Source organism: Aythya fuligula, chromosome 1, assembly GCF_009819795.1.
Source record: "Aythya fuligula isolate bAytFul2 chromosome 1, bAytFul2.pri, whole genome shotgun sequence".
NCBI lineage: Eukaryota > Metazoa > Chordata > Aves > Anseriformes > Anatidae > Aythya > Aythya fuligula.
Genome location: NC_045559.1, coordinates 2,522,132 through 2,540,108, shown reverse-complemented (window position 1 = coordinate 2,540,108; position 17,977 = coordinate 2,522,132). Strand labels below are relative to the sequence as shown.

General features: G+C 38.3%; 1 protein-coding gene across 2 annotated transcripts in view; it reads right to left on the bottom strand.

Moving 5' to 3' along the window:
* CHCHD3 (coiled-coil-helix-coiled-coil-helix domain containing 3) overlaps positions 1-17,977 on the bottom strand; it is a 148,227-nt gene that overhangs the window by 48,923 nt on the left and 81,327 nt on the right. For both annotated transcript variants that reach the window (XM_032200014.1, XM_032200024.1), the window contains exon 5: positions 5,878-5,961. In XM_032200014.1, coding sequence (XP_032055905.1) covers positions 5,878-5,961 — 84 coding nt within the window. The remainder of the gene's footprint in view (positions 1-5,877; positions 5,962-17,977) is intronic.

The window sequence follows — 17,977 nt, the reverse complement described above, 5'->3', positions numbered from 1 at the left end:
TCTTTGAGGGGGGAAAAAGAAACAAAACTGAGGTTAAAACTCAATTTTGTTAAGCAATACAACATTGGTATGTCCACTTTGATTTTAAAGAGACCTGTTAACCGCCTTGCAACAAGTCTTTTCAGAAATACAGGAGTTTGGTTAGGTCAAAGCCAACACAGGCATTACTGGAAGCATCAGATTAAATACAGCAGAAGCAAGGAAAAGACCAGGTATTTTCAGCTGTACCAACCACATTTACCAAATTCACAGAATCACAAAATCACCTTTCCAGACAGAGAACCATGAAGCACCTCCACAGGGGCAAACTGCGAAGAAACTCTGCAAGCTGGGGAAGTCCTAAGGGATTCCTTTATGGAACATGCTCTCATAAAAAGTATTGGCATCCTACATCAAAGCTTCTACCAAGAGGTTATTTTACTCATCTGTGGCAAGAAAGATGTCAATTACAATGCAAAAATTAACAGCAGTGGTTATTCATCTACATTATGTTTAGAACAGAAGTCTGTTGGGTCAGTACTTTGCATTCCAATGGACAATTTGGAAAAGCCTGCTGGTATTCTGTGTGTCCAACAAAGAAAGCAGACGCTGCATTTAATCAACAAGTACAACTTAGCAAGTCTGTCAGCAATGTGCTAGAGGTAATTCCATTTCTTCATGGGAACAATTGACAAAAGGTTTGCTGAGCTTTCTCTGTGCCTCCTCTAAGTGCTCAGTACCAAGTATCGTCAGCCCAAACCTTTTTCTGCTTCAGATGCAGCCTGAAGTCTTCAAACACTGTACCTACATCACTGCTATTTGATTTTGAAAGACATGAAAGAATGCAGTACAAATGTGCGGAGTGTAAACATGTTTGCTCTGCTGAATACAAACTTCTAAACACAAGAGGTGAGAGCAGAATCAACTTCTGGTTATGAAATTTTTGCCGATGGAGGCATGCAAGATCCGAGAAAATAAACAGACTGATAACTTAAAACAAATAGAAACAAAAATGTTTAAACTGCTAAAATACATTGTAGGAAATTAAAATGTTTGGAGCTATTATACCGCTTTCTAACAGTCCCCCTCTGTTATCTACATCTTGCAAACCACAGTTTACCAAAAAAAACAGAGTAAACAGATTCTGATTATTTAGTTGTTGAGACTTTGAAAAGGTAAACAAGATTCTGAAGCATCTGAACAAATGTGAAACTCGCATTGTTTGCACCATAGCACTTATGTTCATTATAAACACATACAAAAAGCCAATACTTGGCTGTGAAGCTGAACTGTATGTTATCTCCTTTTCTGAGCACTGGGTCTATCACTGCAAAGCACACTGGTCCATTTTAAGCCTTGAACAGAAAAAAAGGGAAGAGATCATTAAATTATAATTTTCCCTGCACAATTGGTATAAGCATTTCCTACCAACAGGATTAGCATGAACACAAGATCCCAGAATAAAGCTGCTCAGCAGTGAGGATGGCAGTTTAGTGTCTAGTAAATTTGATTTCACTGAAAATCCTGACACATCATAATAGCAAAATCCTATTTACTGTAGCAAGCAGGATGGATAATACTATTTAACACCTGGTATAGTATGTGCCATCAGCTCACAGCTTCGTGCTCTGTGTGCTCGTCTTACCTTAAGGTTAATGCTCCTTGACAGCCTACATGGTAAGTAGAATCCCCAAATTAAGTGCCGAACCTACGATTTGCAAATCCTTCCTCAAAATTTAAGTCATGAAAAAAAAAAATGTATGGGTGCAGATAAGAGGATCACATTTGCAGAACTTATGTCTGTATTCTCAGGCTCTGATCTGGCAGGGAGCCTTGCGTAGTGCAGGAGGCTCCCTCCACAACGGCCACCGAAGTCACCAAGGGGATGCACAGAAATTACAGAATCTGCAAGGAGGAACTATTGTGAGCAATGACCTGTTGAGTGCTAAACCTGGGGAGTATCCTACCATAATGCTGAAGCCTCCAAATGCTAACAGAATTAATTATCTTATTTCCTTGCCGTGTATGCACATTCACACGCATACTAACCAATACTCACTCAAAGTGCTTCTAGGAAACTTGCAAGCACAGAAGCTTAGCTTGAGTGAGAAATATCCTTCCTAATATTGGGATACACATCTTGCTCATTCAGATAGATAAACTAAGTAGTTGTGTCATACAGCAGTCTATTAGAATTAATTTCCTTCTGCTCCTATGACTAGAGGCATGATTCTCCTAATGACGCATAATAGCATTATGAAGCAGTGTAACATGAAAATAGTTGGGTTTTGCTGAAGAAAGCTGGAATTAGAGAGTTGCATTGCTCTCGAGAAGCTGCACAGTGTTGTGAATGCCTGCAAAATGCCAGAACTATAGGCAGAATGCATTTCCCATGCTTAAAAAATACTCTGAAGCAAAAGCAGCCGGCTGAAGGAATGACAGGGTGTCAGCTGCTCTGCAGACAAAATTAATGCAACAGTTGACGTGAGCTGGAACCTACATATCACAGTGACACCAGGGATCCAAAGGTACTTATAAAGTCTACAGCCACTGGGGCTTGGAATTCACATGTAGAACAGTGACATAGTGGAAGGATGATGGACGTGGAGAAGTTGAACAGAAAAATGATGAACACGACAGGACAGAAATGTGTGAGAATGTGTGTGCTTGTGTGTGTGTGTGCACGTGCACTTGAGACAATGTTAGAGAAAGGCCACAGCATTGCTGTGCAGCTTGGTACCTTGCAGAATCTGAGGTGTTAGTTTTCCTTTTTCTTCCTCCACTATTTTAAAAGGAAAATCTAATGGCTTAAAATACCACTAAAGCGAGCTTATTATAGTAAATAATTGAAATAATATAAAATACACACACGAAACAGTTTGAACACTGCTATCTGACCCTCTGTTTATTTGCTTTAGTCAAGAAGCACCATTAGCCTAAAAGCAGACAACAAAGACCACAGACAAATTTTTCTCGAAGCTTAACGTGTGAACTCTTAAATAACAGCTTTACACCCTAGTCAGATATACAGTATGAGAAGGTTATTCCTTAACTCCTTTGTGAAACTATCTCATTTTGTTTTGCTGCTGTGGAGCACCTAATAACTCACAGCTTATGTGCCATCTTTGACCTAGAAACACCAGCAGCTGTTAGGGGAATCGCTGGGTTTTGGGAAACTATCAAAAGGTTTTTAGCACATAAACCAAATTTATGAACAGATACTGCCCTGGAGAATAGAATTGTTTATGCTTTAGTATCACAGCTGTCACTTGTGCACAGTTATTTTGTCCTGTATTAATCCCCTGAAAAGGTTGAGCATCTTCACTCAGTCACTGAAATATTTTATAATTGACAGACTTCATCTGGCGCTGAATATGTATAATAATTTTCTCCATAAGGAGCACACTGTGCTGACACTAATCTGTTCTGTTGTCGTCTTCCTTTATTATCAATGTCTGCATTGTTTTTTCAGCCGCATTGAAGAACACAAATATGAAGCTTCTAATTGAAAAAAGCTAGGTAATCAAAAAGCCAATTAATCATACAGATGAGCTCTGACATTCAGTGATGCAACAGACAGAAATACCACATACGCGTAACTGAAGTATTTTTAAAGTGTGCTTATTTGATGTAAGAATGATCTGAGAATGTAATTAGCATTCTTTGTCACAGGTGACAGACCAATATTGCACATTTCCTCGTACTGACATTACTCCTCGGAGCTCCACTTGCTGCGCTCCCTCCTTACCTTCCGTTTGCATCCTCTGTTGAACCACATACTCTGCCTTCGCGTAGCTTTCACTGAAATAAGATGAGTTTAGGAACAAATATCCACCTGTTATTGTGCTCTGTAATTTCCAAAATGTTAGGCCTTCTTTTTTTCTTAAAGCTGTATTTCCATTCCAATGCTCAAACTTCCAAATGACCTAAATGACAGCTGCAGGCACCAGCCTCAGTGAAGCCAGGATTGCAAACTACACGACCTCTCTCCTTTTGTAGGTTTTCATTCTGTAATCTCTGCATCTCTGAAAAAGTTCAAAGCCAGATGTGGAGCACAGAGTTCACCTCCTCTCAGAGCCTGAAGAACCCTTTCTTGTGTAGAAGAGATATGCACATGTACTTTGAAAACAAACCTGATGACAACTTAGCAAAGCCAAGGTTCCTTGCCTGACAAATAAAGTGTCAGAAAGAAAAAGACTACCCTTAATTACCACAGGAACTCAACTCTAAAGACAGAGCAAATGTCGTCCACAGAACAAGGCAGTCAATTCAGAACTGCCCGCTGTAGTCCTGGAGACTTCAAGTCCAAGAAGAAAAAGCAAAAGCTGGCAAAGATCACCTATTTCACATCCCCTGGGGGTCAACATTTCAGCAGTACTCAGCCACGGGTACCTACAGTTCATCACCTCATTTGTATGCAGCAATGATATAGTCACATGCATGTTAAAATAAAATTCCACACTGGTCGTGGTCACTCAGTGAAAGCACTGTACCAGCAACCTACTATAATATTAAAACCAGCTAAGAATAAAAGCCCTATTTGCTGCATATCACATTGAAAATGTAAAACAAAAGCCTTCCAGCATAGAGTCAGTTTATTACGTGTCCTTTCCACCAGTTATTCCACCACTACTTTAACAATAAAATGGAGGAGCAATGTATAGGTACAACCATGCCATGAAGACCCACCTTGGGTTAGTTACTGCAGAAGCTTTTGCCTCTAATACCAGCCCTTCACTAAAGAATAAGGAAGGTATTTTGTGGGTTTTTTGTCTGAATGATCCTCATTTTAACTGTACAATAACATACAGTTTTAGAATCATCAAAATAATTTAACCTCCTCCTTTCAAACTATTTTTCATTGCCAAGAACATGACCTCATTAATGTGATATTCAAAAAGGTTGATCAAAATAATGAGATGGTATCTGGTATGCCCTCCATTTAAAATATTAATTAAGATCAATTATACACACTGATAATTCATGCAACATGCTCTTCTTTCTAATCCAGGAAAATAAGGGGTTTTCTTCTCTCTATCCTGTTAAGCTGCATAAATGAATATATATCACATTAATACTGTTTTCAAAACTAACTCAAAAAAAATCAAACAATAAATAAGCTCAGGCAGAAGTAAAGAGAAGGAGGCAAATGTATTCAGGCTGAAGGTTACAACAAACCTGGGATCTAGAGCACGATGGCAGTAACAATTAGTTTGAAAATAACATCCTATAAAATAGCACCCTATAAAGAATGTGAATGTTAACAGCAGTATGTTAGAGCACTTCTTATTAAATTCGTTGTAAGCACTTCGCACAGCTTACCAAAATGTTTTATATAGTTTAGTCTCAAGCCTACTGCCAAGAAAAGAAGATGCAGAAGTGCTTTTTAAACATGTCGTAAACAACTTGCAGTTAACGTTAAACTTCTCATGTGCAGGTAGGTTTGGAGGAACCACTAACTCTGCCCAACAAAAGCAGCTGTGGGCCACAACAAAAGCAGAAATTCAGTTTGTATCTTCACAGTTCACATTCAATTTTAAGATTGCCTGGTGATACTCATTCCCTTGCACTGGTTCTTCATCTGTACTGTCGTAAAAGTAATCGGGTTAGGTTTATTTCCCTGTATATAACTATTGTGACAGATGAAATCTCGTTGCAAATGTGGGAACTTGGTAAAGAAAACAACATTCTCAACATTAAAGCCTCCATCTTGGCAATATTAAGCCAGAAATAGCAGCGGTTAATACCCAAAACAAAACAAACGAACAAAAAACAACCTCTGGCCAGTTTTATCTTTATCTCCTTAGAAAAGTCATCTTGTTTAACAATAAACATAACCAGAAAGTCAGCAGCAGAAATGAACGGAAACCTCTTCATTAAAAGGGAAGGAAGGCTTACCCTTTCTTCCAGTCGAGCCAGCTGCTCTTTGTAGTAAGCATCATGCTTCTTCAGTTCTCTGTCTTTCTCTTCCAGCTGCTTGGCCTAAAAAAAGAAATAGAGAGATAAAACTGGATCAAGAAAGAGCATCACTCACAAAGCAAAACATCTACTATAAATTGTACCAGTAAGGAATATACAGTGATTGAAAACTGCAGTCTATTAGTTTTTGCCAAACACTACATTAATAAGATGATGATTGCTGCATTGAAAATGTAAAGAGATTGTCTATTGTACTGTTTTTTCCTTCCCTCCTCAACAGCTGTGCCATGGTTTGTTCAAATGTACTTGGACACGTCACAAAGACAGAACCAAGCGTACCATGCTGGGATGAAATTTTTATTAACTTTGCAGATCACTTCTAAACTTTGGGAAATGTACTCCAGCTACCGCACAGAGTACACGCAGAGTTTGATTATTTAACTTTGTAAATTAATTGCTACTAGGTGGACATTCAGACAGAAGAATAGCCAAACTTGCATCTGTACATTTGTAGGCTGTGGTAAAAACATAAATGTATACATATACATATTTATATATATATATATATATATAATTTTATTTTATTTATTTATTTATTTATTTAAGTATTCAGGGATACATTTAGCATGTGCTTAATTCTGAACATGTGAATGTTTGGAAGAACCAAATACTTACATATTTGCAAAAGCAAATCTAAAAAGTCCATCTAAAACTCTGCTGTCCTCTTTACTTAACAATTACTCTTCCAGAAACTCCTACATTGGCTGAAATATCCCAGTAGAGTAAGCTGAAACTCTTTACTGTGGGGTTATTCATGTGCCCAGTAACTTAAAATAATAGAGAAGCATTGTGAATATCTGTCTTTTCATTACCATTGTCACTCTGACTCGAGTATTCATGTAAGACACTTTGTTTTCAGCACTGCTGAGGAAGTCAACTTTTTTTTTTTTTTTTTTTTGCTTTTATCTGTAGTTTGTTCAAATATGTAGTGCTATAGGGACCCATCATGAATTACAGAACACATTAAAACTACACATATGCACACCAAATACATACACATCTCAAGTATGAATGCAAACATGTTCCAGGTAAATAATGTTTAATAATAAAGCATGTTCACTGAATAAAAATTAACTATCAGTGGTCATTACTACAATTGCCTACTCAAAATTAGTCATTTATCGCCAACATATTTTCACCCAGGTACTGATACTACAGAATTAACTGCAAATAGTTCCCCTTTTTAGCAGCATCAAGAAAAATGGGAAGTGTAAACTCTCACTACTAATGATGGCACTTCCAGTCATGCTCAAAGAAGCATGTCAGAAAACTTACTTATGCTACACATTCTGCTATGCTTGCTGTAGAGATATAGGGCTTCTCTTTGTCAAGATTTGTTTCTACAGACAGACAAAGAATAAAATAAAAACTTTGGGGTTTGGGTTAGTCCTAACTTAGAAACTTACCTTTTTTTCTATCTCCTGAAGCATGCAAAAAAAAAATCAAAATGTTCAAGTTAAATTTATTATACAATGGTGAAGGAATGCAGAAAAATACACGCCTGTCAGGTGTATCTGCAACGTAGAACAAGGCTAAAAACTACATGTAAGATGTCTTTTATATGCAACTTCACAAAAAAACATCCCTGCTCATTGGAAAAGCACACAGCGAAGTTGTAATGCTACTTGGATGAGTCAAACCTTGCTCTTCCTCCACCATCCTTTCTTTGTGGAGCACATGCTACAGCCCTGACCACCATCATTTAAATCCTTTATTTACTACAGAAAACTGATTACAGGTTTTTCCAAAGCTGATTACAGTAAATATTCTACAATCTAACTACCACGCTTCGTATTGATCACGGTTCTGCTTTTCGCAGATAATCCCTGTATCGCCTCTCAAACCTGCACCTTGCCCTGGTTCAGACAAGGAAACAACTGAAAATTCATTGCAGGTTGTGCATCCCCAAACCACCCCCTTCCAGATATTTAATCCTATGCTTCGATGCATCATCATGGTTACCCACACGCAATCGTTTTATGCATAACCACCTCATGATCCCTCAAATATCTGCAAACTCAAGAGCATGCCTTTTGTTCAAGCGCAGTTAAATAGGCCAGCGACAAAGAAATTGTAAAATTAATGTTCCGTTCCTCTCCCAAGAACTTAGTAAAGTTTTATTTATTAGAATTCAGAAGTGTTTCACACGATTCTATCGATGACCTGAAGCCAAGCAATAAAATTGACTTTGGAAAACCAGTAAGATATAATAGAAAAAGTGCAAGAGTGTCGTAATTTAATTCACGTGCCACATTTCCGACAATTCACAGCAGCAGAAATGTTCAGGGTTTAAAAGCACAACAGGTCAAGGGTACACTGTAACGACCAAGCAAATGAAAAGGCCCTGTATTAGAAACCTGTCCTCTCCTCCCGGTCCAGCTGATCAATCAGAATCAATTCTCTCATCTCCCAGAAAGAAAACAATAGCAGGAGATTAACGGATCCTTCCTCTCGCAGATAAAGATGAGGAGTGAAAGAATGAGAGGCAATCTTCACAACTGCTGCAGACCATTTTATGAAGCAGACAAATCCCACTAGGTTCAATCAAAAAATCCAAACATCTTGAACAGCAATGATAAAAACATTGATTATGTTTAACACGCTGCCATCAGAGCAGAGCTAAAGACTGCACCATGCTACAGCTGCATTTCTAATTTATAGAAGCACTTCCAGCTCTTCTGCATAGTTTTTGCACCTTTCATAAAAGCAAAATTACGTTTTATCCATGTTACGTGGCTCCTGTTTTCAACTCAATTCCCCATATTCTTTCTATATGTTAGTCCTTGCAGTGCTGAGGGATTTAAGACCCACTCATTGTAGAAGTTTAAATCAGACTGGCTCCATCCACGTTAACCAGGGTTTAATGTTCAAAACTGTCACAGCTCCTATTGCTTTTCATATCTGAAAAGTGACCAGGTCACATACACATCTAGTCTATTAAAAACCAAAAAAACAAACACGTCAACATGTGATTTTTTTTTATTTTACTTTTTATTAAAACTCTTTGCAGGCAAGTTAGGGCTAGATTAGATCTTAGCTCTGAAAGTGTTTGAAAACTCTCAAGAAATTTCAACTGGACAAAGAAAAATTCTCAGTGACTGATGTCGAGGAAATCACATTCCTAGAAAAACACCCCCAAAAGCCTTAATAGGAATTCACAAGTTGCCCAAAGTGTTTCATAAAACAGAAATATAGAGCATGGAAGCTGAGAAAGATGAAGAAAAAGAACTAATGAAAAGTTTCTAGATCACAGTACATTGGTCAGGACCTCTCTTTAACTGAGGGACTCAAACAGAACACATTCATATAAAATTTATTTTAAAAACTCCAGAATGCTGATTTTGACTAAATTACCATGAGACACGCTTGTAAAGTATGCTTCAGGTCTCACACCACAGACAAGCATGCTTAAACTGGATCATTTAAGAAACTGCATCTCCAAGTCATACCCTCACATTATCCTATTACATGGGTCAGCAGAAATAAAGGAAGGTAGAGAATGATGAAAAATGGATTAAACAGAATTAAAGCATCATGAAACATTCCTATTTAAACAAAGTTTGAGTACATACAGATAAAAAGTAAAATTCTCTTAGAAAATCCTGCTTTTCAGGTTCACATCTACTGATCTGTAATTTTATCTTGTACAGATACAATTAATTCTGAGACAGGTTTAAATCGGCAAAACTTTCTGGAGGATCTCCATGTGCCTTTGAGACAAAAGTCCTTCCACCTGCATCAATCCTACTGATCAAAAACCGTTCAAAATAGAGAACTGGATTTTTTTTAACTTATTTTTTATTTGCATCTGACCACTAAGTTTATATATGTGGAAGACAGAATGAGCAGGGGAATGTAAATAATATTTGTTCCCAAGACATGTATCTGAATGCGAGTTTTTGCCCTGGAAAGTTCATTATTTTTCTTTTTTCCCCCAAGATAATTAGCGATCAAAACAGCTGGATTTTACTACTAAAAGACATGGTGCCAAGCAGCAGAATATATTCACAGTGGTTTTTTTTGCCCTGAACCTATCAGAGCTTTTATATCACTCATAAAGTAGAAATACTAGATTGTAGGGACACAAAAAATACATTAAACCAAAGGTTTAGGTCTCTGTATTGCGAAAGTAACTGGAAAATTTGGTAGACCAGTAAGAAACTCAGTATAGAAGTGTCTTCCTTATAGCTAACACCCCTAGCATTTGTACAATAATGCAGACAGAGCAAAAAAAAAACATAAATATTTATTTACGCACACATTTATACTGGAAACAATATAAATATGCCAATGGAAGAGAATTCACTGCAGAAATAAAAACTTGTAAGGTAATGTTATATTTATGGGGCCGCAGCAACATGATCCCAGTGAATATCAATTAGCCGTAACAAAATAATTAACAGTAGCCATGTATTCAATTAGCTGAATGCTGCACTTTAGTTGTAAATGAGATATTGTAACAGGTTTGTTGCTTCTTCGCAAAGTAGCTTTAATAAACAAAGCATTTACTTGGGTGTTATTTAGAAAAGAAATCTAGAAGGTCACCTTTGAGAAGCAGCCCGCCTTCCCAAGATAACCCAAAATTAAAACCAAAAAAAAAAAAAAAAACACAAAAAACAGATTGCTAATATTAATTCTTTACTTTCATTTTAGAATTACTAGAAACTCGGACCAAGACTTAAAGCTGGATTTTGATTTTCAGAAGTAGCACCTGGATCTGGCACAGCACCAGGATGAGTCTCCCTCATCAGAGAAATGGATGCCTACAGAAAACTCCTGCACGTTGCCTCGTACACAGCCGCAGGGAAATTCAGTCTACGCTCATCAGAGAGTTCACGTGACAAAGCCGAACCCTTCTCATGCTGGATATAAATACACAAAGTACAAAGACAGAGTCAGGCTCTGTTCAGTGGTGTCTAGGGCCAGGCTAAGAGGCACTGGGCACAACCTGGAGCACAGGAGGTTCCCCTTGAACGCTGAGAAGCACTTCTGTGCTGGACCACTGGAACACTTGGCTAGATGTACAGACTGGGGGACAGGAGGCTGGAGAGAAGCCCCATGGAAAGGGATCTGGGGTTTCCAGGGGAGACACCGCACCCTGGGGTGCCTCAGGCACGGCATGGCCAGCTGGGCAAGGGGAGGGATTGTCCCGCTCTGTTCCATGCTGGTGTGGCCTCACCTCAAGCACTGTGTGTGAATTTGGGTGCCACAATATAAGAAGGACATAAAACTATTAAGAGTGTCCAAAGGAGGGCAATGAAGATGGCGAAGGGTTTAGAGGGGAAGACATATGAGGAGCAGCTGAGGGCCCTGAGCAGAGCAGGCTGAGGGGAGGCCTCATGGCGGCCTGCAGCTCCCTCACTGGGAGCAGAGGGGCAGGCGCTGAGCTCTGCTCTCTGGGGACAGCGACAGGACCCGAGGGAACGGCATGGAGCTGGGACAGGGGAGGGTCAGGCTGGGGCTGAGGGAAAGGTTCTGCACCCAGAGGTGGTCGGGCACTAGGACAGTCCCCCCAGGGACATGGTCACAGCACTGAGCCTGAGTTCAAGAAACATTTGGACACCGCTCTCAGACACAGGGTTTGGTTTTTGGGTGGTCCTGTGTACAGACAGGAGTTGGACCCTCGTGGGTCCCTTCCAACTCAGGATAATCTAACAGGTTGCCCAGAGAGGTTGTGGTGTCTCCCCCTCAGAGATCTCCAAAAGCCACCTGGACATGGTCCTGGGCACCCTGCTCTGGGTGGCCCTGCTTGAGCAGGAGGGTTGGACCAGGTGATCTCCAAAAGCCCCTTCCAACCTCATCCACTGTGATTCTGTGGGTACAAAACATACACATTTGTTCTGTCCTTCATAGCACAAATAGCAGCCGGTTGAAAACAAATGATTAACAGTTATTTTAAAAAAGAATAAAGGAACCCATGTAGCTGCATGTGGCAAGGTTGGAGCTGTGTATAGCTTATTATTGCTTTTCTTTAAGAACCTTCAGCAGATAAAGCAATACCAGGTAGTTTGGGGGGAAAAGTTTATAGGCTGATCTCAAAATTAGCTCTTGAAGCACTCAGCAGTCCCAGGAAAAACAGCTGCCCCTCAGCGAGGGCTCCAAGCTCCAAATTCATTAACATCCATCGAGTTTACAGAAGAACACCCCTGAGATCGCTTCAGTTTGCATTTTTCAGTTAGAGAAGAATAATCTGCTTCAAAATAAGAGTTCAACACTAAATTTATAAGGAATCATCAGCAATCTGAAAGGGATGGAGTGATCTGCCGAGGTCTTGCCAAGCTGCTTCATGGTCATTTCCCCACTGCCACAATAAAAATGGTAGAGGAAGGGATAAGTGGATGACCAAGGGACCAGGTTTCCTACATGACTTTTAAGGCTACAAGTGGCTTTGGGTCCAAGGGCTGAAAGAGCACTCTGACTGTCAGAGCGAGTTTACAAGACTATGGGGATTTGCCCGATGAAATGCTAACTAAAAAAACGAAGGCTTTTTTGCCACTGAATAATGGGAAAGGTCACAGAAAATATCTATAGACCTTCAGGCAGGTCTGTGTAGTTTGAAGAAAAGGTTAATGGATTAACAGGCAAAGAAAGCAGCGGTAGATGTCTGGCCTTCAGCAGCTCCAGAAGAGGAAGATCTGGCAGAGGAACTGCTGACAGGGCACGAGGGTATGATGCACCAGAACTGCAGGAGAGCAGATCTCAAATGCCATTCCAAAAATCACCTTTCACATTTATGTAGCGAAAGACTTTGTTTTACAGTTAAAGTTTGTTGGACGAGTGTACCTGTGCATTAAAACAGTGTGTGAATTCATGAGCTTGTAGATTCTAGTGTCACTTGTGCAGACTGTGACTGTCGTGTTGTAAAACAGCTATTCTGCTGGTGAAACAAGTATTCTGCTTCTGATGTCCACCAGGCTGTTCTGCACAGAAGTACTTTTGCAGTGGAGTACATTCATCTATCATGAATAATCCCATGCATTCATATTTGCACACTGATTAACATGAAAAGGATTAGTTACTTGTATTCATTAGTATGGTCAGCAAAACTACCATCTTCATTGACCACATAGAGCATCCTTTGAATTTGTTTTCTATTTCAACCTATATATATATTTATAATATAAATAATAATTTATAATATAAATAGTAATATACACACACAGACAAGTATGCATACACACCATCCTGAATGGGCACTAGAAGTAAATTATCAATATTATTAGCAGTATATGCCTCTTCCTTATCCCCCCCAAAAGAACTTCTTTTGAAGATATCACTATTCATAAAAATCATTCCTAACCACAAAAAAAAAAAGATCCAAACATCACTTACAAAAAAACCTATGCTAATTTCCACTTGTAAAGGTGGAAAATAGCTATGAATTAGAAAGAGCAGCAACAATAATGCATCATAAAAAATATTCTTTGACAACTGTAATTAAAACAAGCTTTTGTAATTACCAGTAAATGTGCTAAAGTACAGTTTCTAAAAATAATGAAGTCCTAAAAGAATGAGTAGTAGAAAAGATCACTCTGAAAGAAGGCTAATGGAGAAAATTAAAAAATTGAATTTATGAACAAGTTAGGATCTAGTCTACACAGGACACATGACAATAAGCTTCATTTACTAAATCTAGTTATAAACCAATGGAGTTTAAAAAACAAAACAGGATGATTTAGGGACAGTACACACATACAGCTTAGGTACTCAGTGGGATGAGAGGACAGCCCCCATTGGAAGGCCACATACTACATGCTCCTGATAAGAGCAGGATCAACTAAGAGACCAGACTGAGCTCCTCGGGGCTGCACCCGGTTGGGTTTTGAAAACCCCAAAGTGTGGAGACTGCACAGCCCGATCTTCATCGTGCCTTCATCCACAAGGTCTCTGTACAGACCTGTTCACAGAGGAGATGAAGCAACTATGAGCATAGATAGGGTTTGAGTCAGCAATCACTTGAGAGACTTCAGGTTTCTTCCTGCCTCAATTATGTTATGATTCTGTCCCCAAAACGAGAGGCAGAATGGTCATACAATTGTACCACACTACCATGAAATGAACAACACGAGGACTAAAGAAAACCTGCACTCATCACCAGACTCTCTTCCTCACTGGATAAACCATCTGGCTTGTTCAGCGTGAAATCAACATGGTTTGAAGATTTTACTTCCTCGAAAATGAAAATTAAAATACATTAACGACTATTACATTCATTAGCAATATGCAGAAAAGCCTCATGTTTCCATCCAATCATAGTTCAAAGAAACAACAGACACCAAGCAAATCTGTATTGCATATATGCATGCCAGCGGGAATAAAAGAAAAGCATGACTTATTTCCAAAACTGTATACATTCTTTTCATTTAACTAATACAGTCCAAAAAGATCAAATATATCAAAGACTATCTGTACTGCTGCCAGGTATTTGTAGTAATTCAAATAATGTCTATAACCTTTCCTGACAGCTTCTGATGTTTCAGTCATATGTCAAACATTTACAGTTTCCACTAATCTTAAAGAAGCAGTCATCGACTGTTCCATATGTGCCAAACTGGATTTCTCTACATAAAAATGGAGCAAGAGAACTGTTACTCTGTAAAATTCAGAAAGCAAAACTGTCAGTAAACTGATTTAGGACTATGTTCTACTTCCAGCTGTGCTATCATATAACTATTCTAGTCGTTCCTAACTTTTGTGTTTTTCACTTAATTTTTTTTTTATTTTTATTTTTACTGTGTTCTAAATTGATCTGACAATAATTTACAGAAGCACTTTGAAATTCCTCGATTAAACGAACAGCAGAAAGACAAAGAAAAGGTAAAAAGAAGCACTGAAAATTTAATGTACTGTAAAACAATACAGCACATATGACAAAGAAAGGCAGAAGGAACCACGACCCTTTCAGAAGATATTCTCACGCTTGACCATAGTCCAAAACCAAGTTAATAACAAACCTGCATCTCAGTTACCTAATAGCTAACTATTTAGTCTAGACGTAATTTTGACATCTTTTAAGCTGTCCATCTAGGAAGATTTCTTGCTTCAGAAATCCAGCATCTTTTGCCAGCACTTTCATATTATGTTATTATATTTTTTGAAGCTTTATAAACTGAAGATTCAGTAGAGTGAAGGCAAACAGTGAAATAATTCTCATAGGCACTGCACTAATATAAGCAACGAAAACTCAACATCTCATTGAAGCCCACTTCAAAGTCAATCTCATCTGAAATTCCACAAAAAATTTACTCTCTATCCTCTATATATGAGGTCCAGAAGCATCAGGGAACGTACGTTCTCTGGCATTATTTTCCATCTGCAAATATCCTACTTCTTGTATCAAATAATCAAAACTATATCTAAATTGATGTAATTTCCTTCAAACAGAGGATGCATCATTGGAACTGGCTGCTTCGTCTGTTATTCTGTTAACCAGTTTCCTTTAAAAGCAAACAGTGATGATGCCCATGAAGGTGTACACATTTTTGAATACAAAATAAGAGTACAATTATTTCTTCTCAGCTATTCAAGTTATTGATTTCTGCTTAAGACACAAAAGCACTTGTAGCTTGTAACTACTTCAGGTGTTTCTCAATTTGAAAAATACAATATAAGCAGTACCTTCATTTTTTGATATTCAAGTAGCTAGCATTTAAAATATGTTTATGACAATGGATTATCTGTATCTTCTGGAAATTAGATCTTGTTACACTGAACTTTTCTCTTTAGTAATAAACAAACCATCAAAATGCATTGTCTCTCAAATAATTCAGCCATACTGTCTGCCATTATCTTGAAACAGAGACTTTCTTAATCAGCTTGATAGAAAAAAGAGCTGTGATCTGTAGAAAAGTTACCTGTTTAAAACATTAAATATAAGCTAACATTCAACACAGACAAAAAGCAAAATCTTGGGAAATGGGGAGGAAAAGTAGAAAGCGTATTTATACACAGCAAGAATGAATGTTTATTTTTCCTTTAATTAGCAAATGACAATCCTGGTCTTTAAGAATTTTCTTTCAAGTTTTAGCAAACTATTCTGAAACAAGACCACAAGAGAATCACTGCCCTGAGTAGAATACCTCTGAAACCAGGAGGGATTGATTTATACATGGATTATTGGTGAGCATCTTCCTTTTGTAAAATCCTATAACACGTGCAATCGAATATCTGTGTCCAACTTCCATTCACTGCACTTCTATTTCACATCTCATTCGATTGCAAAGTCTCTAGGGCAGATCCTGGAACTCACTACGTACCTGTGCAATGTTTAACATAATTAGACCTCAAACTCTGCTGGTGGTATTATTCTATCAGAAATAACAAATATTCTAAGCACAGAAAAACTATAGCATGCATTTTTTAAATTGTAGAAAAAGCACAATTAACACAAGACAGTAATGAAGACAAACACTTGATTTGTGTAAAGAGCATGCTGGAAAAACAAATTAAAAGAATTTAGGTTTGTTTGTTTTAATTATTTATTTTAAAGCCCTGCCCAGTTCTAAGTATGCCAGTAATACGGGACGGAGCAACTAAAAAAACTTATGCACACCAATAACTAATTGGAGGCAGTAAATATAGTTAAAAGATGGTCTGATGGTAACATTTGTATTCCTTATCTTATTTTGACTTCCTTGTCATGTCAATTTGTTGACAGAACATTTAGAGAGAGAGAAACATACCATGGCAGAGACTGGCTGTTACAAAAACATGGTGCTACATTTTACTGTATATTTTTTTTGGCAGTAAGAAAGCATAAAACCGTAGACTAATGGGTTATTCAAAAATAATTCAGCAATATCTTACAGGAAAAAAAAATGAAAACCAAATAACCATAAAATCCAATGAAACTCTAAGGGCTCAGTGAAAATAAGTGTATAAAAATGACTAGAAAGACCAAACCCAAGATGATGTTGGTCAAGTGTCCCATGGTTTAGGCAGTTTACAATTCAGATGACTTCAGTCATCTAGAAAAAATGCTACATGGAGACAACCAGAGCTGGAGACCATTTTGTGTTATTAGAGACCAGAGAAGATGGTGTAGAACAAAACCAAAGCTATTTAAGTTACAAGGAACAGGCACCCTGAACAAAGGGGAGATCCAATGAGGACTAACAGAAAACAATACGGCTTGGAAGCAAGAGCCTGTACCAGCCACGTGAAGCATTTTTAATCTGATTGTAAACCCCAAGAGAAAGGCTTTATATTCCTGCAGGCAAGCCAATAAAAACTTGTCCGGTGCGTAACAATCGCAGAGCTAGGGCACAAAGAGGTTTATGAACGGAGGAGGAAAGATGACAGCACCACACTGCGATCGCATTATTTGATGTAGACTAAAAGAACATCCAGAGCCCTGGTCACTACACCCAGAAGATTCAGAGGAGTAAGAAACTGGAGACGTCTAAATACCAAAACCACCAGAAGCGCCTCTTGTGCGTAGAAGGGTGCACGATAGAGGTATACAAAATAATGAGTTGTTCAGAGAAGGTAAGTCAGGCTCTCTCATTTACTCCTTCTCAGCATACCAGACTGAGGAGATACTCAGTGAACAGTGAAATTGAAAAGCAACAAATTTGGAACCAATTAAATGCATAATTAACCTGCAGAACTCATTGCCACAAGTTATCGGTGAAGCCAATCGCTTAGCGAAATCCAGAAAAAGTTGAGATGTTTGTATTAACTCTGAGAACATCCACACTTATACCTATGAGGTAGCTGAGACTGGATTCCTCTGAGGGCTCTAAACCTCATCATTTTGAGAACAATTAAAAATATTGAAGCCTGTCAAGCATGAATTGTAAGAGATTAGGAGGAAACTCCCTGTCCTTTTCATACTCCCTGGATGCTACAAAGTTCCTCCAGACAACTATGCCTGTCCCTGTTGCGTATGACAACAAAACATTATTTGCGTCCAAAAGTTTGGCCACTTCAGTCACAGCTGCTGTCAGCCCATATTTACAAAACCAAATAGATAAAAAAGCCTGAAATACACATTACTAACTTTTTTTCTTCTTCTTTC